The sequence below is a fragment of the Lodderomyces beijingensis genome (assembly GCF_963989305.1).
Source record: "Lodderomyces beijingensis strain CBS 14171 genome assembly, chromosome: 2".
Taxonomy (NCBI): domain Eukaryota; kingdom Fungi; phylum Ascomycota; class Pichiomycetes; order Serinales; family Debaryomycetaceae; genus Lodderomyces; species Lodderomyces beijingensis.
In genome coordinates, this window is record NC_089971.1 from 228,375 (window position 1) to 254,168 (window position 25,794).

Sequence of the window (25,794 nt, forward strand, 5' to 3'; positions counted from 1 at the left end):
TATGGCGTCGTTAAGAGGCAAAAATGGGTACTTTCAGTCATGTTCAACTTACACCGATAAGGAGAACTACTTTTTGGTTGATTCGAGATATGAAATAATAAGAGTGTTGGGGAAAGGGTCCTATGGTGTGGTTTGCTCAGCGGTTGACACCAAGAGTCTAAGCACCGGGATAGAACATAAGATTGCCATTAAGAAAGTGACAAAGATATTCAGCAAGGACATCCTTTTAGTTAGAGCTATACGGGAATTGAAGTTTATGAAGTTTTTCAAAGGCCATAAGAATGTATGTTGCATCCCCCCCCTTTTTTTTTTCTTTCTTCGTCCATGATGAAGCAATGTTATTCAAGCCTTTGTTTTTGAGTGACTGATAATGAGTACTAACCAAACGATTCAGATTGCTACGCTACTCGACTTGGATGTTGTCTACGTCAAACCCTATGATGGACTATATTGTTTCCAGGAACTAGCCGACTTGGACCTAGCGAGGGTCTTGTACTCCAATGTTCAGTTGTCGGAGTTTCACATTCAGAATTTCATGTACCAGATTCTTTGTGGGTTGAAATACATACACCTGGCCGACGTTGTACATCGGGACTTGAAACCGGGCAACATTCTAGTGACCACCCAGGGCACTTTAAAAATCTGTGATTTTGGGCTAGCCAGAGGCATCAATCCCAAGTTTTTCAAGAACCGCGGCGCCACAATTACCAATTATGTAGCGACAAGGTGGTATAGGGCTCCCGAGTTGATCCTTTCTACCAAGAATTATTCCAAAAGCGTTGACATTTGGGCAATTGGCTGTATATTGGGTGAATTGTTTGGCAGAAGACCCATTTTCCCCGGCAAGAATCTGCATGAGCAAATCCATGAATTATTTAAGATTTTAGGAAGCCCCCCAAATGAGACGATCAAGAAGTACAACTGGAAAGTTGAAGGAGTGTTGTGGGTCAAATACAAGCCCGTGAAATGGACCACTTTGTACCCTTTTGCCCCACCTGAAGCCATTAGTTTATTAACGCAATTGCTACAATGGGATTATAAAAAGAGGCTCGATGTTGAGGATATTTTGGAGCAGGATTTTTTCAAGCATGTTCGAAATCGATCAGAAGAGCCTTGTAGCAAGACATCGTTTGATTTCACATTTGAAGAAATTGCCAACGACATCTCGGGATTGAAAGAAATTTTGGAAAAGGAAGTTAAACAGTTTAATGAAGACTGTCAATTGATTTGTGATTAAGGGGGGGTAGCAAAAAAAAAGTCAGTCAAGACCCTTCCCCTCTGTAATTGTCAAGGGGGGGGGGAGGGGTCAAAAACTTGTCAAAAATACACCAAAAAGCATCAACAGCATCAGCAGCACCAACAGCATCGGTCACCCACAATATCGACCTTCCATGAAAGCAGCTGTTCCTCTATTAAAAAAAAAAAAAACAGAAAATTTTTTTTTTTTGTCCAGAGTTCAATGGATCTAAACTTTGAAGATGAGATGATAGACTTTTAAACTTAATGTATGAATGTTCCGTGCGCCACAAATTCTCCCACCACGTCTCTGCTCCGTGTAAGCTGATTTACGAATCAAGGGTCTTTAACCTATTATAGAGCCTAGTCCGACGGGTAAAGTTGTCGTTCGCGTAATAGCAGTTGCCCCAAGAGATTGCATCAAAGCATCTTGAATATCCGCAATTTCTCCCTTTGCCTTGGCACAGGAAAATCGAAATATTTTTTCCGTTTTCATGAAGCCCCCCTCCCCATCGCCAGAAATTGCAGCCGGATATTATTCTCGTGAAAAGAATGCTTTTTCAACATCAAAGAACGTATCCCTGACAAGTTCAGTATCAGTCGAAACCCCACTTTTTCTTTGTTAAGTTTTCACGAGCTTCTCTTCTCTGGGCCAATTTTTCTAGCAAACGCTCTCGCAATTATGTGGTTTTCACGGAGACACGTGTTCTCCCCTTCCCCATCCATCTATCTCATCGTTTATTTTAGTATATACGTGAAGTAACGTCCGTATGCTTCTGCCAAAAAGAGGACAACAGGACTCGACTAGACCAGACCAGAGGATCTCCCAAATGTTTGACATGGCTCTACAAGTTTCCCATTTTTTTTTTTTTTTTTTTTTTATTTTTGGCCCTGTTTGAAGGGCAAGAAATGTGGAGTTGGTGATGAAATTATCAAACGATATTATTTATTGCTGGAGGTGGATCAACACCAGCACCAACAGTATCACCACCAGATCTTTTGATCCTCGGGTGTTTTTCTTTTTTTTTTTTATAAAATTTCAATTTGAGGACTCTACAAGTGAGCTAATATGGGCATTCTTTTTGCTTTCGTTTCTTCTTGCCCGTCTTTTGCTTTGACCAAACTAATAGCGAGACTGTAGGTAGAAGCAGGTATAATATAACGAACATCGTATTTATACTTGAATCTCAGATAAACCTGTTGTTCATCTTCCACTCTATAAATACCCCACATTCCTCTTGCAATTTTTGAAATTATTGTTCAGGTGCCCTTTTTTTTAGTTTTTCTTTCGCAACCTTTCTTTTAGAGAAACCAAACTGGTTCTAGTTCAAGTCCAAGCTGGTTCAAGTTCAAGTGCGATCCAATCTCTAACAGCAACAAGAACAACAAAAGAGAAAACAAAAAATGGCTATTCCAACTCATCCTGATCTCATTCCCATTGAGTTTGTCTTGCACGTTGTTGGTAAAGATCCGGTGACTATTCCTGTACGAGGTGTCGATTCTATAAATATCAAGATTCCAGGTGGCGCAAAGTATTTCATGACCATAAAATTCCAAGTCAAGAACAGAACATTGAAAGACATTAAATACAAGCAAAACGTCAAGAAAGGCGGTATCACAATCAGAGCTAGAGAATTGGAGATTGGCACTTTCGAGCCTTCGGAAACCGAAATTTACACTAAGGATTTCCCCGAAGATGAAACCCCAGGCGGCTGGTTGTTACGAGGCAATTATTATGCAACTTCGACTTATTATGCTGGCGACGAACTATTGATGGCTGTAGACTGGACCTTGGAAATTACTGCATAAAGGAAAATAATTTGAGGAAAACAAAGATTGCCACTATGACTTCAATTAGGTGGTGATTTTTTGGCGCCGCTACTGTTGTTGCTGTGATTGTTGCTGCTACTGTTGCCCTCTATGACGAACTAGATAAACTCTATATCTTATTTTTGATTGCGATGAAAATAAACACTGTTGAAACTTCAACAACTTCTCAACAAAACCGTCATGAACTGAGTTGTCATGATTGAGACTGAGCTGTCTTGATTTCGGCTTCATTTTTTTTTGCATATTGCAAGAGGCCCCGTCAATTTAAAACGTCAATTTCAACGTCAATTTCTTACGTCCGCGCTTCGCCCGAACTTGTTTCTTCCGCACCCTTACCGCCGCCCCCCGCAACTCATTTCGCGACACCGTCAGCGTGTCAAAAACGCCCGCGGTCGCAGTGTCGCAAAATTTGCCAACCGTTGTCGCGACACTGCATTCACAGAAACCACAGCTGATAAAGACTCTATTCATACACCTGCGATAATCAAGTAGTAAAGTAATCGACAACACTGTCACCACTAGAACCACCTCAACCACCAAAACAACAACTACTACAACAACGAGATTGCGTTTATTTCACAAGTTGGCACACATGTCAAACACCAGGCCTGCAACTCATGCAGGGTCCTGGTATAGTGGAGACACGAGTGCTCTCAAGTCTCAAATTGACAGTTTAATCGCTCAAGCACAGGGTCCGCGAGTCGCCATCAATCGTCCAGTTGAAGGCGCAAGAGTGTTGATAGGACCCCACGCGGGCTACACTTTTGCTGGAGAGAGATTAGCCGAGACCTATAACGTCTGGGACGCTTCAAAAGTCAAACGCGTGTTTATCTTGGGCCCTTCACACCACGTCTATTTCAAAAACCATGCCATGTTGTCCCCTTTTGACATATACGAGACGCCCTTGGGGAACTTGGAAATCGACCGGCCAGTTGTAGAAAAGTTGCTTTCTTCAAAATCCAAGCCGAGAAAACCACCTATTTTCAAGGAAATGTCAGAGGAAGTGGACGAGGACGAACACTCGTTTGAAATGCATGCTCCGTTTATATACCACCAGGGACTTAGATCGCCTCATGGCCCTCCCAAAATCATCCCCATAATGATCAGCGGCATGGACTACGAGACGCAAAATGAACTTGCCGAAGCGCTTCTCCCATTTCTAGCAGACGAAGAAAACCATTTTGTCATTAGTTCAGACTTTTGCCACTGGGGATCGCGTTTTGGATACACGACAGTCTTGCCGGAAAGGACTAGTTCGTTGCATTCATTGGAGAAAGACTTGGTATCCTTGACAAAGTCCACTCGGTTGACAGATTTCAGCATCCACGCATCAATAGAGAACTTGGATAGAATGGCTCTTGATATTGCTACAAAAGGCTCGTCTCAACAGTGGAAGCAGTACATCAGAACTTCCGAAAACACAATCTGTGGCCAGAAACCCATCTCCATCGTATTGCAGCTTCTTGAGAAATATGGTAGACTGGGCGCAACTGACGTTTTTCAATGGATTGGATACTCTCAGAGTAACCCGGCACGCTCCATCAGGGATAGTAGTGTTTCTTACGCGTCTGGTTACGTGAAGTTGTAGAGTATATTATACACTTGTATAGGTCGCTACTTGAAGTAATGAATTGAACGAAATACTTCTTAGACAGAAACACCGGAGCGTTTAAAACACGTGAGTGGGGTCTTTCCACCACCCAATACCAATTTTGATTTTTTTTTTTTTTTTTTAGGAAATGTACCGTTGATCATTGCACCACCTCCCATACGGACGCACGAAGGCAATTCCTTAGAAACGAAAACAAAGTTTCATTCAACAGATGAAGTGCTGCACCCAAGATCAATGGTTTTTATTCTCCAGCTTCCACTGCAAAAGTAAACACAATTCTTGCCGTGTTAGGACAAAAAAAATGCTCTTACAACAATATTCAATGGGTCATGGGCCAAGAATGCCAAAAATGAATCTGGATTCAACCTCGAATGAATGCTTTAACGTCGCGAGTGGCTGTGAGTATTTGCGTTAAAGAGGAAGAAGAAAAAGGAGAAAAAGAGGAAGGAAGAGTTGGCGATAATTTTTTTTTCAAGCTTGAGGTTTCTTTAATACTCGCAAGAGATGGCTCGGGGGGGGATTTGCCGCAACTGTACACGACTCATCTGAATCTGAAACACTAGAGGACCAAGAGAGCTTCAGGTAACCAACCATGCGCCGGTCAAGAGCAAAGAAATGACAGCTCTTCAATCACTCCAAAAAGGTACCAGACACTACAAAGATCCATGCAAACACTTACTGTTGTTTCTTTTTTTTTTTTTTTTTTTTTTTTGGTTTGTTTATCCATAAATCACATTGCTATGTCTCTATGTACAAGTTCACGGACAAATCTCAAACAAGTTGGTCCAACCTTTTTTATTTCGTTTTTTATTCTTCAATCTTGGCCAAGATTTCCTTGTCGGTGAACAACAAATACTCTTCCTCTCCAACTTTCACTGGGTTTCCCCCAAATGAAGGCAACAAAACCTTGTCACCAGCAGCAACTGAAACAGGTATCACTTCCCCGGTAGTTGTGTTGGTCATGCCTGGTCCAATGGCAATAACAGTGGCTTGGTTCAACTTCTCCTGGTTCTTTTCTGGAATGTAGAGACCACTGGCTGTCTTGGTAGCTGGTTTCAATCTTTGAACCAAGACTCTGTCAAACAATGGCTTTAAAGCTTGGGCGGATTTTAAAACTGATGACTGGCACGCAAAATTGTTAGCATAATGACACCATTGAAGGCTGTTACCAACAGCAGCAACAACATCGACTTTCAACATACCATCTTCTTTGCAAGTTGGAACTTTGTTAACCTTGGTTTCTGCGCTTGTCCAGAGCGTGAGAGAGGAGGGAGGGGCCAAGTTATACCTGTTTGAAATTTTTCATGGAACCCTCTGGAACAAAGAGACCGGCCAGATCGACTACACCATCTTTGGGTAAAAATACACGACTTGCATTTATGCTCTACGTAATAGACACACATATACCCACAGCTCTTAGCTCAAGTATCTGTCCAAGGGTTCACCCAATATCTTCTCAATGACTCTCACCAAGCCTTCTCTTACTTCCAACTCTACAGCTTCGTCATCGTCTTCCAACAACTCAGCAATGTGCGGCACCAAAGTCGGCACATACGGGAGCCACTGATCTCCCATCTTTTGGAAAATGCTCTTTAAGGTACGAATGGTCCACAATTTGGTGTTGCTCAGGTTCTTATTGTCGTACGAGATAAACTTGATCAACCCCTTGAGAATGGCTTCGTTGTACTCGTTTGAAGACACATCCGCGACAAGCGCGGTGATGGCTTTGACCAAAAACTTTCCGATCGAGTCCTCGATATTCGCCAACTGGCTCAACAACGGCATGCAAATGCTATCGAAGCGGCCCTGTTGCGACCAGTACTCGTCTTGATCGAAATTAAACGACATGGATAGAGAAATGAGCATGATCCTGCGCAACGATGTCTCCTCGAGCTCCAGCTCTGCAAATTTTCGTAAGTTCTCCGAGGTCAAGTCGATCAAGTACGAGTAATAGGACGTCACAATACTTTTCAACAGCTCTTGCATCTTGTTAAAGAAGCGGTGGAACGACAATAACCGTGCAGTCAGCGTCATCTCCACGAGCGATCCGCCTTCTCCCACAGCAGCCCAGCGCACTAAGTTAGCAAATAGCGGACGGAAACTCTTGTCGTTGAGTTTCATCACGTAGGCAATGGCGCAGGCCTGGAAGGAACTCTCAATTCGGTGGATTGCATTGTTGTCAAACTTGTTGTCCCCTTGCTGCTGGCAATATGCTCTAAACTCAAATGCATGTATCAACCACTTCATGAACAAAGACGACTGCAGAATTGCTTCACTTTTGTCCATCTTGTCCGTAGTAGATTGCACAGTGTTCAAATACAAACCAAGGTCAGACGGGTTGTTGGTCTTGTAAAAGTCCTTGTACATCCAAATACTGTACAACGACTTTAATGCCTGGCCAACGTTGACGCGGTCGACAATCATGTTCAAGACTGATGCCTTGATTTGGTTATCGACAAGATCGCTTCTCAATGTGGTGAGGAAAACAGAGTCCAAGCTTGTCACCATAAATGCAGGCATCTTTTTGATGTAACACGAAAGTAGCAACAAGACAGACTCCTGGATGAGCTTGGCACTTTCAGTTGATGATGATTCATTCGACGTGGTGGATAATTCCCAAATTTTCAACGTTGGAGGAACAATCTTGGGGAACATTCCTAATGTCTTTATACCCGCAACATTCACAATGCTGACTATGGCGCTGATTGATGCAATCACAATTTCCGATTGATCGCTGAGCAACCCAAAGCCTGAAGTGATGACATTGAGTGACTGAACCAAGAAACTGGATATGGCTTTTGTGCTAATTGTGGCTTCGGATAAAGTTGCGAGTTTCAGAGTCACCACCGAAAACGCATTGAGATATGCCTGTTGCATTTCCGGGTCAATGTTCTTTTCGATTCCCTTGAGCAACACATTCAGCAAGCTCTCAACCTTGAAATCTTCGATGCTCAGCAGCAGCAGCTCGTTCGTGATGCCAATCTCATTCTCAAACTTTCTCGCTGTTAGTATGGCATAGTTCTTGGCCACCTTGACGCCCGTGTTGTCGCGAAGATTGTTGACATCCAAAGAGTCCACGGCAAGCTCGAGGAATTTTTCAATGGGGAGCAAGTTTAGCGCATTCCCCAAGAGGGCGAACAACTCCTCGCTTATTGCCAAAAAAATTGGGTTCGAGTCTTCGGTAAAAGTGTCCAATTCCGACAAGGCAAAGCTAATAATGTCCTTGACTTGGTTGACGGTTTTCTTTTTGTCATCAGTTTCTGCTGCTAGTGTAATTGCAATCTTGCTCTTTAGCGAGGTGACGTCAAAAGCCTTTGACGAATCAAGCGACAAAATCGTGTTTAAATACTGAAGCAAAAGAACCCTCATTTTAATCAACTCTTGGCTTGAGGAGTTCACCAACGCATTGCCAAAAATTGGCCTTGATCTCAAGGTCTCGTACTCCAAGGAGTTGACTTCCAACGCTTGCACTGGTAGATTTTTCAAAACATCACAAAACTTGCTCAACCCTTGCAACTGTTCGTCAGCTGTGAATGCCCTGAGATACGAGTTCATAAAGGCCTCAATCTCCGCCGCCACCTCGGTAGTCTTTCTCTTAATCTTGGCTTCGACATATTGCTGGCCTAACAAGTAGATCACGATGTACATGGATTCAGATGGCTTTAAAGTTTGGGTCAATGCGACATACAACTTTACTCTACGGTGGCTCGGGATGTGCTGGAACGCGGCAGTGAAACTAGCCAAAAGAAACTCAATCTTTGAACTTATAGGTCCCGATGCGCTCTTGGCTAATGCAGGAATAACGGTTGCAACTGTTTTCTGCAACGCCTCGCTCGAGAACTCGTCATCCTGTCTGATGGTATGGGCACCCATGAATGTGAAAATCGGCATGACTGAATGTAAAATAATCTCGGGAGCAAACGAAGCCAATTCCGAAATGACCAATAACAATTTGTTTTGCACTTGAGGCGACGTCGAGCTTCTGATTGAGTTTACAATCAAGTCGGCGCGGATGGAGTTGGAGTCAATGTCGTCAAAGTTGTTGCCACTTTTCTTCATCCCAGCAATGGTCAAAAGCAAACATGCCGCAAGAAGTTCCTGAGTGTACAACACGGGCAAATTTCCGTCGTTTCCAAGATAGTCCAAGTCAATGAGGATCTTGAACAAAACTTTCAACAATTTCGGTTGAGCGGCAACAGCAGCTTGCTGGCGCAAATAGACTTCCAAAATCTCCAATAAAATTGCCAATTTTTTCAAGCGGTGCGACGCCAAAGAGTTGACGTCGTTTTTAGCCATGGCTTGCCTTGTTGAGTTTGAAGATCTTCTTCTCCTCTTCACGACGCCTTGCTCGGGCATTTGATCTCCAATTTGAACATTTTCTAGAGATTGCAAAAACACAGGGGAATCCAAGGGAAGCTGTTGCAACGTTGCTATTGGGTCGAATTCGAATTCGACGCTGGTGGTGGAGTCACTCACGAGCAACTCAATCAACTTGTTGACAACTTGCAATTTCGAGTCAACCGATTTGAAAAATTGAAACACTTGCAAGATGCGAGCATTGGCATTAACTTGTAACGAGTTATTCTCGTCCAATGCTTGACACAACCAGTTGGAGTCTCTCAATGACAGTTCTTGAGTGGACTTGGGGCCACTAACAAGGCCCAATAATGATGACTCCACCGCGACAAAGTCCAATTTGGCCTGAGATGCCTGTGATACCCAGTTGGACCTCTTTTTGAAATATTCCTTGACATCTGTATCCCAGAAATAAGCCCTCCCATTCTCGCTTTTATTTAAAAGGGCACTGATTTGCCAAATCTTGTCCTTGAATACAATTGAAAACGGAAGCGCCCACTGGCTGAGAATAAACGTTTCAAAAAGCAGGCCCAAGCTCTTGCCTTCGGCCTTGAATTTAAACACCAAATCAAGCAACCAAGTGATTTTAAGTTTTTCAAATATAGCGTCATTCAAGCGACCCTCTTCGTGCACAAACGTCAAAAGCTTCAATGCATCTTGCGGGGAAATGAGTTTTTTTTCGGCAGAGCCATAGATTTGAGAATCCATGAAAAAAAAAGATGTTTTCAATTTCTTGCCCTTGTGGAGCTTTGAGGTGATTTCATAAATCAACTTGATAACTTGCACTATTTCAGATCTGACTGCCTTGGCGTCATCAAACAAACCTGCAAATAAAAGCGGGAGTAGCAAGTAGAAATCTGTTTTCCCATTGTCCAATTCCTTCAACTTTGTAGCGATTGATTTTAAAGATGCTAATCGAACAACGACGGGGATGTAGCCGGTGAAGGCAATTCTAACCAAGAAGCTGAATCCAAGTTCCGATGAATTTTGTTTTTCAAACACAACGTGAGCGAAATGCAAAACAGCTGCTTTGTGAGAGCCCTTTGTAGTTGAGCAAAGTTTAACTAGCTCCAGGGCCAACTTGTAAAACTCTTTATCGAAGTTTGAATTGAAATACGTTGGAGCTGCAGCAGTGATGCCCTCTAAATCAAACATTTTTTTTTCCACATCTGCCTCCTTCTCGACTGATACCTCGACATCGGCCTCTTCGTCGTCGTCGTCGTCGTCAGCAACGTAATTATCAAAGTCTACTGTGGTGTTTTCCTTGATGCTACTTTGTAATTTCAACTCTAAATCGGCAAGTTTTACACCAAGTGATGACAAGATGGCATCAAACGCAGCCTCATTGGTCTTTACCAACCGCTTCACCACTGCCACTGCTACTATCGTGGCTTCGCCTTCACCATCCGAATTGGTGACTCCCTCGTTCACTACCTGCTCAAGAACAGATGTCGTTATAAAATTAAAAAGCAAAGTTTGGTCAAGATCCATCAATTTCAACAATTCAAGTGATTCAGCACGGGGAAAAATATTACCGAAATATGCTGCTAAAAACCTGTTTTTCTTGATGTGTGACACGTGCAAGTCTCGCAAAAGTTGAATAACATCTGGGGTCGGCTGCAATTTGGCAAGACTTGGTGGTGCGGTTTCAAAAGTGCCCCTGTTGTTGTTATTGTGATTACCCCACAATTGGACCAAGAGTGTAACTGTTTGTTTGAGAAGCGATGGCTGTAAACTGTTGAGTATCGACACAGTCAAGGAATCGAGCACCTCGAACGTCAAAGGGGCAACCGATGAGAGCACAGCCAAGAGCGAAAAAGCGGTCAATTTAACCTCATCTTGATCTTCTTCGTCTTCGTTATCGTCGTCGTTGTTGTTGTTGTTGCTGTTGTTTCTAGAGGCATCAGTCAATGCGATATTGACCGTCTGCAAGATTGTTGGAATCAATACATCATTCAAATATGCCTGGTTTTTCGAGTTTGCAGCCAACAATTGCACGGCAATGGATAAATGAAACACCAATAGCTGCTTGTAAACGGTCTTGTTTTGCACTTGGTCATTGACAAATGAAGAATAAAAATTAAACAAAAATTGGTCATTGTAAAAAGCCCTAAATACTGTGGGCAAAGTGGGACATTTCAACGAGTCCTTGTAAGTGGTGAGCCACTCGAATATCTGAGGTATATTTTGCTTTGGGATCACATTCAAAATTTTGATGAAAACAGGGCTCAGAAAATAGGGCAAAGAGGTTGTGATCATGTACTCTGAGTTGTGGACATTGGCTTGGAATCGTCTCACGAGCCACTCTGCTGCTCTTAACGCCGCAGTGAAGCCGTAATACGGTGCAAGCAAAATGAAAAATGCATCAATGTTTTTATTGAGCTGGTTGATGAGCTCCTCTGTTTGGACGTTTCTGTCAAAGTTGACGGAATCACGAGAAAACAACGATGGTTTGAATTTGCCAAACCTGGAATCCAACTCACACAACTCGTCTAGTGCCGCCACGGCGATCTCGTAAATGTACTCATAATCTTGGCCCGAGGCGACTTTGGGATCAAAGATTAACGATCTTGAATGGAGTTTCGACCGTTGTTGTCTATTGAAAGCAACAGAAGAGTTCTTTTCGTTGATCGACTTGAGCTGGGATGCTAAGCTAGACATGGCTGCAACAACGGGCCTCTCTTTCAACTAAAAAAAAAAAAAAAAACCTTGCTGAGGCTCTTTGGTCTTGGAAAAGTGGTTTGAGGAGTGTCTTTATTCAGTGTCTCCCGTATGTAAAAACGAGAAGAGCATCGAGGGTATTCTCACGTCCAAAATTGGTAGCTCTCACGATAAACTTTTTCAATGTCACGAAAAAAAAAAACCAAGTAAGCGTTGTTTTCACGACAAGCAGAGACGCGACAAGCAGAGACGCGACAAGCAGCCCGTGTCGCGACATACGATAACGTAAATCATGACAGGGGGTCGATTTTGCAACAAGCGAGATATATATTGATTGGAAATGCCATATATTTTACAACACTTGCGCCTGGACGCGGGGGGACCAAAATTTTGCAAGTTGCGGCTTAGGTTCGACTACGAGATCACGTTGAGGAGTTCCAGAGGCTCCTGAAGAGAAAACTCGATAAAAGCCCTCGACCAGAGTTTTGTAGAACGGAGGCACGTGATACGGTTTCTCGAGGAATCCTCTTGTATACATGGTGCCTTCGCCTCCTTATTCTCCCATTGAGGAAGTTGTACCGCTTCAAAAGCAAGTTGGTCATTCCTAAGAGGGTGGCGTGTCAAGTTTTGCTGCCAAAAGTCGCAAGTGTGGCTATAGTGGTGCTGCTTCGCTCATGGAAACTCATGGAATATTCCATGCAATGTCGAGTACTGCATACAACGCCTCACAATACCGTTTCTGCAGCAACTTTGAAAATGGCGACACTTTTTCACGTGCGCGCTACCATGTGCGGTCTCGTTCGATTGCAAACACTTATATTTTTTTGTTCTGGTATAGACACGCCCGCACCCCCCTTGTATTTTTCCGCACAGATTGATCTAGAGCGTTTGCCAGCTCAAGCGTTAGGCGCTGGAGCGCAACAATCGCCAGAAGGGGGGTGGGTGGTGGAACCCTCTAGCGCGCGAGTTGCCCGAGTGCAGCCTGCGTAAAGGCAAAGAGCAACCTCTGCTGTTGCGTTTCTGTCTCGTCGGCATACGTAATAGCTACGTAGGATGATGAATTCGGTTGGATGTCAATTTTGGTGATGTGGAATATTGTTCTTCGTGATTCCCTGCGGTTCTAAACTGGTTCGCTAAAGTGCCCCCATCCCCCATTCCCCCCCTAACTGTGTGCGTGTATGACGTGTGACATTTATATCTGCTGCTACTACTGCTACTGCTACTGCTACTGTTTCTTCGCCTTCTTCTTCTCTATTGCCCCCTTATTCGTAGGCAACCAATATAGAGACAAATATATATATATATATATATAGTTTTTGGATTGCCCGGTTTTTCTGTCCACCAGGTCCATTGCTTCTTGTTCTTTTTTTCTTTTCCTCTTGCCAATTCGATTTCCAGTTTCTTTCAGGTAAAGAAGAAGGGTGATACAATCCAATTGATTGAATAATAGCGAACAAAAGGTATGTCTAAAGCCGTTGGTATCGATTTAGGTACCACCTACTCGTGTGTGGCCCACTTTGCCAACGACCGAGTTGAAATCATTGCCAATGACCAAGGTAACAGAACGACACCTTCGTTTGTGGCGTTCACCGACACGGAGAGGTTGATTGGAGACGCAGCCAAGAATCAGGCCGCCATGAACCCGCTGAATACCGTTTTCGACGCTAAGCGTTTGATTGGTAGAAAATTCAACGACCCCGAAGTGCAAACTGATATCAAGCACTTTCCATTTAAGGTGATTGACAAGGGCGGCAAGCCAAATATCGAGGTTGAATACAAGGGTGAAACCAAGGTTTTCACCCCGGAGGAGATCTCGTCTATGGTTTTGACCAAGATGAAGGAGATTGCCGAGGGTTACTTGGGCACCAAGGTTAACGATGCCGTTGTCACCGTGCCCGCTTACTTTAACGATTCTCAAAGACAAGCCACCAAGGATGCTGGTTTGATTGCTGGTTTGAATGTCTTGAGAATTATTAATGAGCCTACTGCTGCCGCCATTGCCTATGGGTTGGACAAGAAGGGAACTAAAGGTGAACACAATGTCTTGATTTTTGACCTTGGTGGTGGTACTTTTGATGTTTCATTGTTGGCCATTGATGAAGGTATCTTTGAAGTCAAGGCTACTGCAGGTGACACTCACTTGGGTGGTGAAGATTTCGACAATAGATTGGTTAACTTTTTCATCCAAGAATTCAAGAGAAAGACCAAGAAGGACATTTCTGGTAACCAAAGAGCTTTGAGAAGATTGAGAACCGCTTGTGAAAGAGCAAAGAGAACCTTGTCCTCATCTGCTCAAACTTCAATTGAAATTGACTCCTTGTATGAAGGTATCGACTTCTACACTTCGATCACCAGAGCCAGATTTGAAGAGTTGTGTGCCGACTTGTTTAGATCCACTTTGGACCCAGTTGAAAAAGTCTTGACCGACGCCAAGATTGACAAGGCCCAAGTTGAAGAAATTGTCTTGGTTGGTGGTTCCACTAGAATCCCCAAGATTCAAAAATTGGTTTCCGATTTCTTCAATGGTAAGGAATTGAACAAGTCAATTAACCCAGATGAAGCAGTTGCCTATGGTGCTGCTGTCCAAGCTGCCATCTTGACCGGTGACACTTCGTCAAAGACTCAAGACATTTTGTTGTTGGATGTTGCTCCATTATCATTGGGTATTGAGACCGCTGGTGGTATCATGACCAAATTGATTCAAAGAAACGCAACCATTCCAACCAAGAAATCGGAAACTTTCTCGACTTATGCTGATAACCAGCCAGGTGTCTTGATCCAAGTTTTCGAAGGTGAAAGAGCCAAGACCAAGGACAATAACTTGTTGGGTAAATTCGAATTGTCTGGTATCCCACCAGCACCAAGAGGTGTGCCCCAAATCGAAGTTACTTTTGACATTGACGCCAATGGTATCTTGAATGTCTCTGCCTTGGAGAAGGGTACCGGTAAGACTCAAAAGATTACCATTACCAACGACAAGGGTAGATTGTCCAAGGAAGATATCGAAAGAATGGTTAATGAAGCTGAGAAGTACAAGGAAGATGATGAAAAGGAAGCTGCCAGAGTTCAAGCCAAGAATGGTTTGGAATCTTATGCCTACTCGTTGAAAAACACCATTGGTGACGGCGAGTTGAAGGACAAGATCTCTGCTGAAGACAAGGAGAAATTGACCAAGCAGATTGACGAGACCATCTCTTGGTTGGACAACTCCCACTCTGCATCGACAGAAGAGTACGCTGACAAGCAGAAGGAGTTGGAGTCTGTTGCCAACCCAATCATCAGCGGTGCCTACGGTGCTGGTGGTGCTCCAGGTGGCACTGGTGGTTTCCCAGGTGGCGCTCCAGGCGGCGGTGCTGCCCCAGGCGGCGAATCCTCTGGTGGTCCAACCGTTGAAGAAGTTGACTAAACTAATTGATGAATTTATTGTGCTTATCTTTTTTCTTCCCTCTTCTTCTTCTTCCAATTCGTAAATATTACAGCTATAATCTAGTTATATATATTGAAAAGAAAAATCAAAAAAACCGATTATTTGTAATTATGTTGCTGATGAGTAGCGGACTCTCTAGATCGATTGTAGGGGATTGTGTAAAGCGGCAGCAGTAGTTTTCAATAAATATCCTAACGTGACCGTGTTGAACCAACAGTCATAAACTGCCAACCCCCCCCCCCCCCCCCCCTTATTTTCATAGAGCATTCTTCTTCGTATTAGACAAAGTTACTTAAAGTGCAAAGGGCACAACTTGCAATCCAATTGCCAATTAGAACGGACCCGATCTTCCTGTCGAGCATCCAACCGTTTCGAGGTAAGTTCACACACAACACCGCCATATTCCAAAACAACGCAATAACCCCAATCCAAAGGATCCTAGAAGCTTGCAAATGGAGATCATTACTCAAAATCAACCCATTCAACCCCAAGGAACACAAGGCGAGCAAGGGGCCTCCAAAACACGCAGCAAAAGCCATATTGGGGAGCCCCATCTTGGCAATCGTATAATTGGTTGCGAAATCCCCCACCGAGTTGCCCACGGCAAACAAGGTGATTCCTAACAAGTCGTCGCTCAAACTGTATGCGGCGGATATCACGTGCAACAAGCTCACTACTTCGGAGGCAATTATGGAAATCCAGGTGACGGCTGTTACTAGGCCAAATATGGAAGCAAAGCAGTTGATGATTTTAAGTCTTTTGATGAAGGAAACTGCATGAGGTTTGGGATATAAAACACGCATTGCAAAGAAAGCAAGGCACGAAATGACCATCAGTAGCGCAGTCTTGGCTAACGTAGACAGGGGGCAATATGAAAAGACAAGTAGTATCGTGCCAAGCGCAATTTGAGCTTGCAAAAACTTGCAATCTGAGTCGTGATCGAAAATGGACGAGGAGGAAGATGCCATGAAGGGGGCCCCCGACTGTAGATCATTTTCAATTTTTTCCAAATTCGAGTACTCCCGTACTGGTATGGTGAGTTTCAACGGTATTAATATTGGGAGTTGAAGAAAGGTTGAAACTTTGTCCTTGATTGATTTCTGCCGGAAATTGGCCAATTGAGGGTAAATGATTTGCAAATAAATTTGGTTCCAATGAGAATTTTCAGAGTTTAAGTTCAAGTTAGAGTCCAAGTTTAAACCATTCTCAACGGAGTCCTCTCTTACCGGTCTGTCTTGCTCCTCCAATTGAATAGTTCCTGTCAAATTCGAATGGGTCGACAAATCCTTCATCAATTTTTTTAACCCGTAATTGCCAATATCAGCCTCAGCCTCAGCTTGATCGTAATCGTCTCCGTCTCCTATTCCCTCTCCCATATGTATATTATCGACTGTAGGTAACCTTGCAATTCGATCAAGATATATATCGTCGATTGGACTAGCTCGACCGTTTTCATACAACTCTCCGTGATTGCTCCTTGCTCGACGTTCTCTCAAGATGGCCTCCATGCGCGACTTGTGCGCTCGATGTGACAAAATCACAATGGTGACATAGACCACGTAAACCGCAACCAATAACACACATATGGCCCATTGCAAATACCCTGAAACTAGCGCAGCCGTGATCAATGCATACACCAGCAAGTACATTGCTGCGTCCCGTCTAAACAACATCTTGGGCACTTCAAATGGTTTCACCACGCCAATGCACCCAATCACGCACGTGCTGATGAACAACGACGCTCCTATCAACTCCGACACGGCCAAGTTCACCAGGTCCATCTTGATGGCTTGGAAAGTGCTAAAGATATCGGGCGAGCTGTTCCCAAACGCAAGCAAGGTCAACCCTGCTAAGTTATCGGGGATCTTCAAGTAGCCCTTGGAAATGGTGTGTAAGTTGGGACACAAGTACTCCAGCGCTGTTACCCCAAGCGAAAGGAATAGTAAAACTAGCAAAATCCCAACGGGCACAATCGCAAACGGGCCTAGTAGGTGGAAATCACAAAAGTATAACCGATAATAGTTGATGACGCTTTCACTCATGCAGTTTTCGCGAACGAATTGGCACTGCTCTGTGGGGGCAATAGTGGTGATTTGTGAGCAGTTGGTAAACTCCGTCGCTCGTACGGCGGATTCATTGGAGCGTGAGAAGAAAATTATGTCACTGTCATTTCGATCGGTGAGTTCTAGTCCATTAGCTAGAGGATTGAAGAAAACGAGGAAAGCACATGCAATTCCTGATAACAATGCTCTCATATTTTTGACTCTGAAGAATGGGTGAAGTATTTAGGGAATAGAGGTTCGGTTAGAGGAGGAGGTTTGGTGGTGGTGCTACCAAAATGTGGAAAATTTGTATGGTTTTGGTGATGTTTTTTGCGAGGCAGTATGCTGCAAATTATGGTGAACTTTCTTGAAACTTTTTTGAACTCTTGAATTGAGGTTGAAACCAGCTCGAACACATCAGGTAGGAACTATGTATATCCTAGGCTAGAGCCTTCTAGGCAAGAAGAAAATAACTGAAAATTTCAAATTCTCGAGAACGAATTTGCATTCTCACTGCTATAAATAGCAACCTCTGCTCTGCTCAACCCAACTCAGCTCAGCTCAGCTCAGCTCAACTCGATCAACTTATCAGAAATACTTCCAAAGACTACAACAGCTGTTGCGGTCCTGAGGATGGTTTCTTTATATCTTTTCTCCTCCCCGCAACTTTGAAGCGATGTTCTCCATCCATGGCAATGTCGTTATCTCTTCCTACTCCCCCCCTCCCCCCCTTAAGCTCGCGGGGATGCTCTCTTAACTCCGGCAAAGAGTTTCGCGAAAAATCTCTAATTTTTTTGTTGCCGAACTCTGAACTTTGCGAAAAGCCCCCCAGGCCCCATTTCCATTTCCTTTTCGATATTCACACCTTTAGCACCAATGAGTGATGGGAAGCTATTCACAAAGTCCAAGAGTGCAGAACTCAAGGCAGAGATAGAGCAGGCGTTCAAGAAGTTGAAAGCCGCCAACAGAATCAGGATCATACTACGCAAATTGCTCGCCAATATCATTTTAAACAACAATGAAATGGTCAACATGATGCCCGACATCATCCAATTGATGAAAATGGACGACTTGGAAATACGGAAACTTTGTTGTGAATATATAGCGACGTATGGACAGTACAGCAGAGACTCCATTGCAGCTATTCCTTTCTTCAACCGATTTAAAGAAGACTCGACGCCCGTTCTAAGAGCCTTGGCGATTAAAACCGTGTCCAGCATCAACACGCCCGAGTTTAACCAATTAAGTGCGGAAGCGTTGCCGATCTTGATTTGCGACAAGGACCCTCATGTGCGACAAGCAGCTGCATTTTCCATAGCAAGACTATATCAACATGACCCAGCAAGAGTCGAGGGGGGCTCGCTTGTTGACCAGTTGAACGGCATGCTAAATGACGATAGCATAATGGTTGTCGCGAGTGCATTAGCTGCATTGAGCAGTATAACAGAACGGAGCAAGAGTTTGAGTTTAAAACTAGACAAGGCCCATGCCATGAACATCATCAACTTGCTGAAACTTTCCAACGAATGGCAGCACATATACATGCTAGACGCGCTAATGGCATATGTCCCACAGGACGACAAGGAGGCGCTCGAGTTGATAGAAGCAGCGCTTCCGTCGTTACAACACGAAAACTCAGCCGTGGTGTTGAACACAATCAAGATTATCATCTACTACAGCAACTATACTCCTCACCCCGAACTTCATTTACCAGTCTTGCCCAAAAGAATTGGGTCATCTTTAAACTCGCTTCTAGCCAAGCCCTCAGAGACGCAATTCTTGGTGTTGCGAAATGTAATCCTCCTCCTCCTTGGCAAGAGGAATCTAGTTCACTTTGAGATTGAGATGTTTTACTGCCGGTTCGACGACCCCAGGTACGTCAAGGACACCAAATTGGAGATTATTTACTTACTCGCAAACGAAGAAAACATCGACCTGGTGTTGAACGAATTGGAAGAATACGCCACCGAGGTGGACATTTCCATGTCACGCAAGGCAATTCGCGCTTTTGGCAATCTCGCGGTAAAGTTGGAACGTGGCGCAGATCGGTGCGTTGAAGTCTTGTGCGACTTGATATCAACAGGCATTTCCTACATTGTGCAAGAAGCAGCAATTGTCATCAAAAATGTCGTTCGCAAGTACCCGGGTAAGTTCAATAATGCAATCACCGAGTTGATAAAGTACCGGGAAGTATTTGAAGAACCAGACGCCAAGGCGTCGCTCCTTTGGATGGTGGGACAATTCTGCGAAAACTTGGAAGACCCGGGGTTGATCCTCGACGACTTGATGACCAATTACCAAGAAGAACCAAATGAAGTGCAACTTGCTGTCTTGACAGCCGTCGCCAAGAACTATCTCGTGCACCCTCAGGAATGCGAAACGAGATTGTTGCAAGTTTTGAAATGGGCCACCGAGGAAACAGGTAACCCCGATGTGCGCGATCGAGGCTTTCTATACTGGAGACTACTTTCTTCAGAATACGCAAACGCAGGTGGGTTTCAAAAAGTTACAAAGGAGATTTTGTTCAATCGCGACCCATCAATCATCTCAGAGAATGATAGTATCAACCCGGCCTTCTTGCAAGAGTTGGAGCTCAACTTTGGATCTTTGGCATCGATTTATTTGAAGCCGGTTCAGAGCGTATTCAGAATGGCAAAGCCCAAGCAGCTTCACTGGGCGCCCTCTTTGCATGTTGCCAATAAAACCGGCTCGAGCATTGATTCAACTTCGCGACCATCAAACAGCCAGAACTTGCACAACAGAGAAAGAAAAACGTCCTCGTCAGGATCTCCCGCACGAACACATTCACCATCAGATGCGGTAAAGCAATATAGCATTCGCGCGCAGAGGAGTTCTCCTTTGCTGAACTCCAGCCCAAGAACACCACCACCACTACCACTGCCAGCAGCAGCAGCAGCAGAAAATTTCACTCAAAAATTATCCAGAAAGAGTTCTTCAATCACCGGCAAAATCACCAGTAAGATTTCGAATTAGTAAAAACAGATTTTCTAGTCAGTCAGATGCTTTCCAAAATCTTGACGTTTGGCGAAAATCGAACTGCCGCGGTAGAGTCCAGAATTGTATTGTGGAGCACGGGAGGCATGCCCGGCTCGGGACCATCCGGTAACTTTGCTGCAAGTTTTGTCAAGTCCAACCCCATGAAAGAACCCAACACAATAAGCGCGGCGGGGCGGGACATGACCCGCATTTGCTCTCGGCAAGTGGCGCCAACGACACATAGCGGACAGCCCCACACGCAGTCGCAGCTTTTTGTACGATTAAAAGTCGAATATATCAACTCATCAATACATTCAAATGTCTTGTAAGAATAGCCAGACCCATGCTTATTTCCCTTGGTGTCGTAAAACACCAAACGTGCTGGCCTTTTCCTTCTAGTCTCTGTAGCTTTGAACTCCTTCGCGGGGGCCTTGCACTCGGTGCCCATTTCAAAGTCAAGTGCTTGGACACCGCCGGGTTTGTTACTATTGATGTATATCGGCAACATGTTCATTATGCCATGAGCAGCTGCGTGGATGCCTCCCGAAGGTGATAAATTCTTGCTTCGTATGATATCAATGGCAGATTTGGGAACATTTAGCCAGCAACCTTTGTTGAAGGTAACAACTGGCGGGTTTTTCACTTCGACAACTTCAAGAATCTCCTCTTTGCGGTTGACTTTGAAAAAGCCAAACACCTTCATGTGGACTTTGATTTGGCCAAAGAACGCTGGAGTATCCAACTGTTCCTTCATATTGACGGGCTTGATTAGTTTAACTAGTTCCACTTCTTCGGGGTCAACGTCGGTGTAATCTCGTTGAGACGTTGTCCAGTCTACATTCACCCTTTCCACCTTGCAGTATCTTTCCTTAGCATTAAACTCCTTGATCAAATACGGCTGACCTTGATGAAGAAATATGCCACCTTCATATATAGTCCACGTGGTTCTTTCAAGCTCAACTTCTTCAAGTACAATGTTTCTGTTGTTTGTGATATCAACAATGGCCACGGTGGAGTCATCGATTGCCCTAATGGACACTATCTTGGTTGGTTTGGGAAGATAACTGGGGTTTGTTTTGTATTTGCCATCGACATCAAAGAGCAAATGTTGCTCTAGTATCTTGTGAAATGAACTCAAGCTTCTTCCCTTGCAAAACCATTGGTAATCATCATCTTTGTCCAACGCAATCTCGTAAGCGGCACATTGCAAATGGCGCTCTAGAATCAACAGCGCGTGTTCCATATCACGTAATGAATCGACACACAAGTCTTCGTAATTGTTCTGGGCCAACTCTGCTGCATGTTCAATGTAGTACTGGTCCACTGGCGACCGCATGGGAACAAATATTGCTAAACTACCGGTGGCTGCCTTGCCTCTCCCAGCACGGCCAAATTGTTGGTGCAAATTCAGCTTCAGAATGGGGAATCCACAAGTTATCACCACGTCCAAGTCGGACAAATCGATCCCCAATTCTAGCGCATTTGTGGCAATTATTGCTCTGAGCTGGCCATCAAACATTTTTTTTTCTATAATTCTCCGATCCGCCTTGTTGTAGCCACCTCTATATGACATGATGTCACTTTGGGATATCGAGCCCAGTTTTTGGAAATGCGAGCCTTGCATTTGGGCGCGCACCTCTCTCATCATCATTTCGGCCACCACCCTGATTGGGCAAAAAACAATCACGCGGAGCCCTTGCAAGTCAGTCAATAGAGTCAATAGGAGTTTTGCCAGCTCGGAGATTGCACTCACTCTGGGGATCATGGCGCTGTTGGAGTCCGACGGTCCCTTCTCACCAGCATTGTTCATCAAAACTGGGGGATTCCAAACAATGAGCTTTTTTTCACACTTGGCGCTCCCGTCATTGGCAATGTGAATGACTTTTGCTTCATCAGAGAGGGAACAAACAGTTTTGAAGTGGTTCACGGGGTTGGCAATGGTTGCCGAACATGAGACAAATCTCAACTGCTTGTCCTCGTGGCACAATTTGCTTTTTAATCGCAATAGGCGCGCCATAACGTAGCCCACATTGATACCAAACGTGCCCTTGTAAACATGCAACTCGTCCATCACCACGAATTTGAGCGACTTGATGAAATTGGACCACACTTCCATATGGTGGTTGGGAAGTATTGACGCGTGGATGGTGTCAGGGTTTGTGAAAAGGATGTCTGACTCTCTCAGAATCTTGGCTCTCTCTGGGAAAGGGGTGTCGCCATCAAAAGTGTTTACTGTAATCGAACTACTAAACTGGAGGGGCAAGTGGCTCAAGAATGTCTGGAAATGCCGAATTTGGTCTTGTGCGAGGGCCTTAGTAGGAAATATGAAAAACGCCGTTGAGTGTCTGCCTTTTAAACCATTGGTGATGTTCCATAATATCGAGTTTAAAATTGGTAGTTGGTACACCAATGATTTCCCCGAAGCGGTCGATGTACTCAAAATCACATTTGCATCGTCAGATTCATCCAAAAGCGATTCCAATGCCTCGGCTTGGTGAGTATAGAGTCCTTCTTCAATGGAGATTCCCTTGGCCAGCAAGAGCGCTTCCTTGAGTTCCGGGTGAAGAAACTGGCTTGAGTCCCGGGAAAGTCGTCGATATTGAGGATCTTGCCCTTCGCAAAGATTGTGAACTGATGAAATCTGGTCCACGTAGTACCTTGATTCCTTCAACGCAGTGATCATTTCGTCAACAGAAATCAAAGATTTCGCTTCCTTTGCCCTGTCTTCTCGAGACTGAAGAACTTCAACCATATCCTTTAATTCGGGCTCCTCCGGTATCGAGTCTTGCGCTAGCCTCTTTAGTTCCGCTTCCGCCTCATTTTGATCTCGATAGCCCTGAACAAACTCTTTTAAGCTTTGTTGGAACATGCCATCTCGTCCCTGGATAATCTTTGTAATGTGGATTTGCTTCAACGGCGCCAACACGTTTTCCTTGCTGCTCAAGAAAAAGTTTTGCCGGCGACGGGTGTGGTACTCACGGTTGTCCTCTGAAGTTTTCATTCGCTTGTTACCCTTGATAACCTTGCCAATCCCGTGAATCTTGACATCTTGGAAATCAAACACTAGAATCTGCTTCGACTGACGCGGTTCATCTTCAAATTTGTCCGCCACCGAAGTCTGAACATAGCCTCTTTGGTCCACCTTGACTTCTTCGACAAACGAGAGCATTATCTGGTTCTCATCGACGTAATCGTAGTAAATCTCATCTTCTGGAAACAAGCACTTGAATATGGCTAGATCAGCGGTGGTTATCGACTCGTTCAAGCTTTGCAATAGTTTCACCGAGGGAATCACCGCACGCGAGTGTGCCGAGAGAAAAGTGAGATGGGTGTTGATAGCATGAAACACGCTGATGAGTCTCTGAAAGAAACCCGACCACTCGCCACCAGTTTCTGGCATCTCTGGCATTCCCCTTCCGTTGGTCTGAGGTGTTTCACTGTGTGTTTCAATATGTGCTGCAAAAAACTCACACGGCAATAAGCTGTTCCTAGAGACAAATCCCGCCCCCCCAGTTAGGAGCGAGCCATCACCAAAAAAAACATGGTAGCTCTTTCTCTCCGCGCCCCCTTTTTTTCCCCCCTACCTCTCGCCATACACAGCCATTCTTGCTAACAACTAGGGGGGGTTAGATTTCAAGGTTTTTGCCATAGCAATCAACACACTTTTTTCCATGATGAATAAAAACATGATCTTTCTTTGCCAGAAAGAAGCAAAAATAAGACTTTGTATATATATATAGCTTGTTGATGTGAACGGGGTAGTTTGTTGTGGGGAATTCCTTTTTTTTTTCCTCTATTCTTTGCTTTTTCATTCAAGAGCTTCTCCTCAATTGACTTGCACAGATGCAACAAGCGTTTTCAAAACTCAAGTTAAAAAGCAAAGCTAGCGACGCGCCAGATGCTGCTCCCGCTGTTGAATCGGGCAAGGCTCCCACGACCAAACAGATTTACCAAGCGAGATTCAACTTTGGCGTAAACTTTGGTTCTTGCTTTGTGTTGGAAAAGTGGATTTTCCACGATTTGTTCAGCGAGACCGATGGCGACACTGAGTTTGATGCCGTTTCCAGCTTGGTGAAGAAAATCGGTGTGGAGGAGACCCAGAAGAAGTTTGAAAACCACTGGAACTCGTACGTCACGCAGGACGACTGGAACTGGCTCGCTGCTCATGAGGTTGCCAGTATCCGCTTGCCAATCGGCTACTGGGACGTTGATGGTGGTAGTTTCACCGGTGGGTACAAATTTGGGCCCTACAAGAAGGTTTATGCAAACGCTTGGACTACGATCAAGAAATTCATAGAGGCAGCAGCAGCGCAGAAAATTTCCGTTTTGATAGACATACACGCCGTGCCTGGTGGAGCAAACGACTCGGGCCACTCGGGAGAACCCAACGCCGATGGTGCCTTTTGGAGCGACGACAAGGCCCAAAATGAAATCGCCAAGATGGCTGGCTGGATTGCCAATGACTTGAAAGGATACGACAATATCGCGGGAATCGAGGTTGTCAACGAGGCCAGTTTTGAGAATAACCCCAAGAAGCAACAACGGTATTATGGTGCGTGCCTTACTGAGATTAGAAAGTCTGACGAACAAGTTCCAGTTGTGATCTCTGACGGATGGTGGCCCGACCAGTGGGTCAAATGGGTCCAATCTGAACAAGGCGAAGGCTACCTCGGAGTCGTTGTCGATGACCATGTGTATCGATGCTTCAGTGACGCCGACAAGGCCAAATCACCCAAACAGATTATCGATGATTTGAATGGCGACGTGTTGACCAACTTGAACGACAGCGGTGCTGGCGTTGACTTTATCGTGGGCGAATGGTCCTGCGTCATTGACTCCCAGAGCTGGGAAAAGGGCGGAAACCGAGACGAGGATGTCAAGCAGTTTGGCCAGACGGAGCTGAAGCTTTTCAATGTAAGAGCAGCCGGTTCCTATTTCTGGACATTCAAGTTCCAGTCGGGAAACGGTGGCGAATGGGACTTCAAAACCATGTTTGACAAGGGTGACATTCTCCCACCTCCCAAGCCCTCCAAGCAGCCTAGCGAAGACGAGTTGAACCAAGCAGCCACAAATGCCGCCGATTCCCACCAAAACTACTGGAAGCAGCAAAAGACCACGATTGAGCCCGAGGTGTACAAGGGCGGCTTCGTGGCGGCATGGAAAGATGCAGATGCCTTTGCCAAATTCAATGGTTCGAGAATCGGCAGGAAGGAGGCCTTGAAGTGGGCTGCGTTGCAAGGGTTGATCAAGTCCAAAGGAGGCGTTAAAAACACATGGGAGTTTTCTCAAGGATACGACGAAGGTCTCAAACAGTTTTACTCGGCCGCTGTATAGTTGGAGGGTTGCTACACCTCTTGTCATGAGGGAAGAGGAGGTGAGGGCGGGGCTACAGAAGTAAGTATAGTTTAGAATATAATCGTCATTTAATCATGCTGTGTTTTTTTGTTTTTTTTTGCAAAACGTGGGGAAATTGAATCTCTCTGGAAAGCCGAAACCCTCTACATTATCGTATCTCTTTATCCTTGCGCGCAACGGCCATGTCTAGGAGGGCCAGGCTAGGAGGCCAGGCTCCCCTAGGGGGTAACAACTCACACGGCATTCAAAAAGTGATGATAAGTACCTAAAGCGCCTCG

General features: G+C 44.7%; 10 protein-coding genes across 10 annotated transcripts; 6 read left to right on the top strand and 4 right to left on the bottom strand. All coding sequences in view use genetic code 12, as the record gives it.

Moving 5' to 3' along the window:
• Position 1: 1 nt before the first annotated feature.
• Positions 2-1,237, top strand: LODBEIA_P12720 (uncharacterized protein; the record flags this gene model as incomplete). The annotated part of the gene is made up of 2 exons (XM_066971142.1): positions 2-283; positions 395-1,237. 2 exons carry the CDS (start codon positions 2-4, stop codon positions 1,235-1,237), a joined length of 1,125 nt encoding a protein of 374 aa, XP_066828210.1.
• A 1,403-nt stretch (positions 1,238-2,640) lies between these two features.
• Positions 2,641-3,045, top strand: LODBEIA_P12730 (uncharacterized protein; the record flags this gene model as incomplete). The annotated part of the gene is made up of 1 exon (XM_066971143.1): positions 2,641-3,045. One exon carries the CDS (start codon positions 2,641-2,643, stop codon positions 3,043-3,045), a length of 405 nt encoding a protein of 134 aa, XP_066828211.1.
• A 613-nt stretch (positions 3,046-3,658) lies between these two features.
• LODBEIA_P12740 (uncharacterized protein) lies at positions 3,659-4,654 on the top strand (the record flags this gene model as incomplete). The annotated part of the gene is made up of 1 exon (XM_066971144.1): positions 3,659-4,654. One exon carries the CDS (start codon positions 3,659-3,661, stop codon positions 4,652-4,654), a length of 996 nt encoding a protein of 331 aa, XP_066828212.1.
• Positions 4,655-5,485: 831 nt separating this feature from the next.
• Positions 5,486-5,883, bottom strand: LODBEIA_P12750 (uncharacterized protein; the record flags this gene model as incomplete). The annotated part of the gene is made up of 2 exons (XM_066971145.1): positions 5,486-5,800; positions 5,881-5,883. 2 exons carry the CDS (start codon positions 5,881-5,883, stop codon positions 5,486-5,488), a joined length of 318 nt encoding a protein of 105 aa, XP_066828213.1.
• Positions 5,884-6,094: 211 nt separating this feature from the next.
• On the bottom strand, positions 6,095-11,989 carry LODBEIA_P12760 (uncharacterized protein; the record flags this gene model as incomplete). The annotated part of the gene is made up of 2 exons (XM_066971146.1): positions 6,095-11,722; positions 11,975-11,989. The coding sequence occupies 2 exons, from the start codon at positions 11,987-11,989 to the stop codon at positions 6,095-6,097; spliced, it is 5,643 nt and encodes a 1,880-aa protein (XP_066828214.1).
• Positions 11,990-13,157: 1,168 nt separating this feature from the next.
• Positions 13,158-15,101, top strand: LODBEIA_P12770 (uncharacterized protein; the record flags this gene model as incomplete). The annotated part of the gene is made up of 1 exon (XM_066971147.1): positions 13,158-15,101. One exon carries the CDS (start codon positions 13,158-13,160, stop codon positions 15,099-15,101), a length of 1,944 nt encoding a protein of 647 aa, XP_066828215.1.
• A 299-nt stretch (positions 15,102-15,400) lies between these two features.
• LODBEIA_P12780 (uncharacterized protein) lies at positions 15,401-17,377 on the bottom strand (the record flags this gene model as incomplete). Its single annotated transcript, XM_066971148.1, has 1 exon — positions 15,401-17,377. The coding sequence occupies one exon, from the start codon at positions 17,375-17,377 to the stop codon at positions 15,401-15,403; it is 1,977 nt and encodes a 658-aa protein (XP_066828216.1).
• A 663-nt stretch (positions 17,378-18,040) lies between these two features.
• On the top strand, positions 18,041-20,158 carry LODBEIA_P12790 (uncharacterized protein; the record flags this gene model as incomplete). Its single annotated transcript, XM_066971149.1, has 1 exon — positions 18,041-20,158. The coding sequence occupies one exon, from the start codon at positions 18,041-18,043 to the stop codon at positions 20,156-20,158; it is 2,118 nt and encodes a 705-aa protein (XP_066828217.1).
• Positions 20,159-20,180: 22 nt separating this feature from the next.
• LODBEIA_P12800 (uncharacterized protein) lies at positions 20,181-23,570 on the bottom strand (the record flags this gene model as incomplete). Its single annotated transcript, XM_066971151.1, has 1 exon — positions 20,181-23,570. One exon carries the CDS (start codon positions 23,568-23,570, stop codon positions 20,181-20,183), a length of 3,390 nt encoding a protein of 1,129 aa, XP_066828218.1.
• A 434-nt stretch (positions 23,571-24,004) lies between these two features.
• LODBEIA_P12810 (uncharacterized protein) lies at positions 24,005-25,495 on the top strand (the record flags this gene model as incomplete). Its single annotated transcript, XM_066971152.1, has 1 exon — positions 24,005-25,495. The coding sequence occupies one exon, from the start codon at positions 24,005-24,007 to the stop codon at positions 25,493-25,495; it is 1,491 nt and encodes a 496-aa protein (XP_066828219.1).
• Between the last annotated feature and the right edge of the window lie 299 nt (positions 25,496-25,794).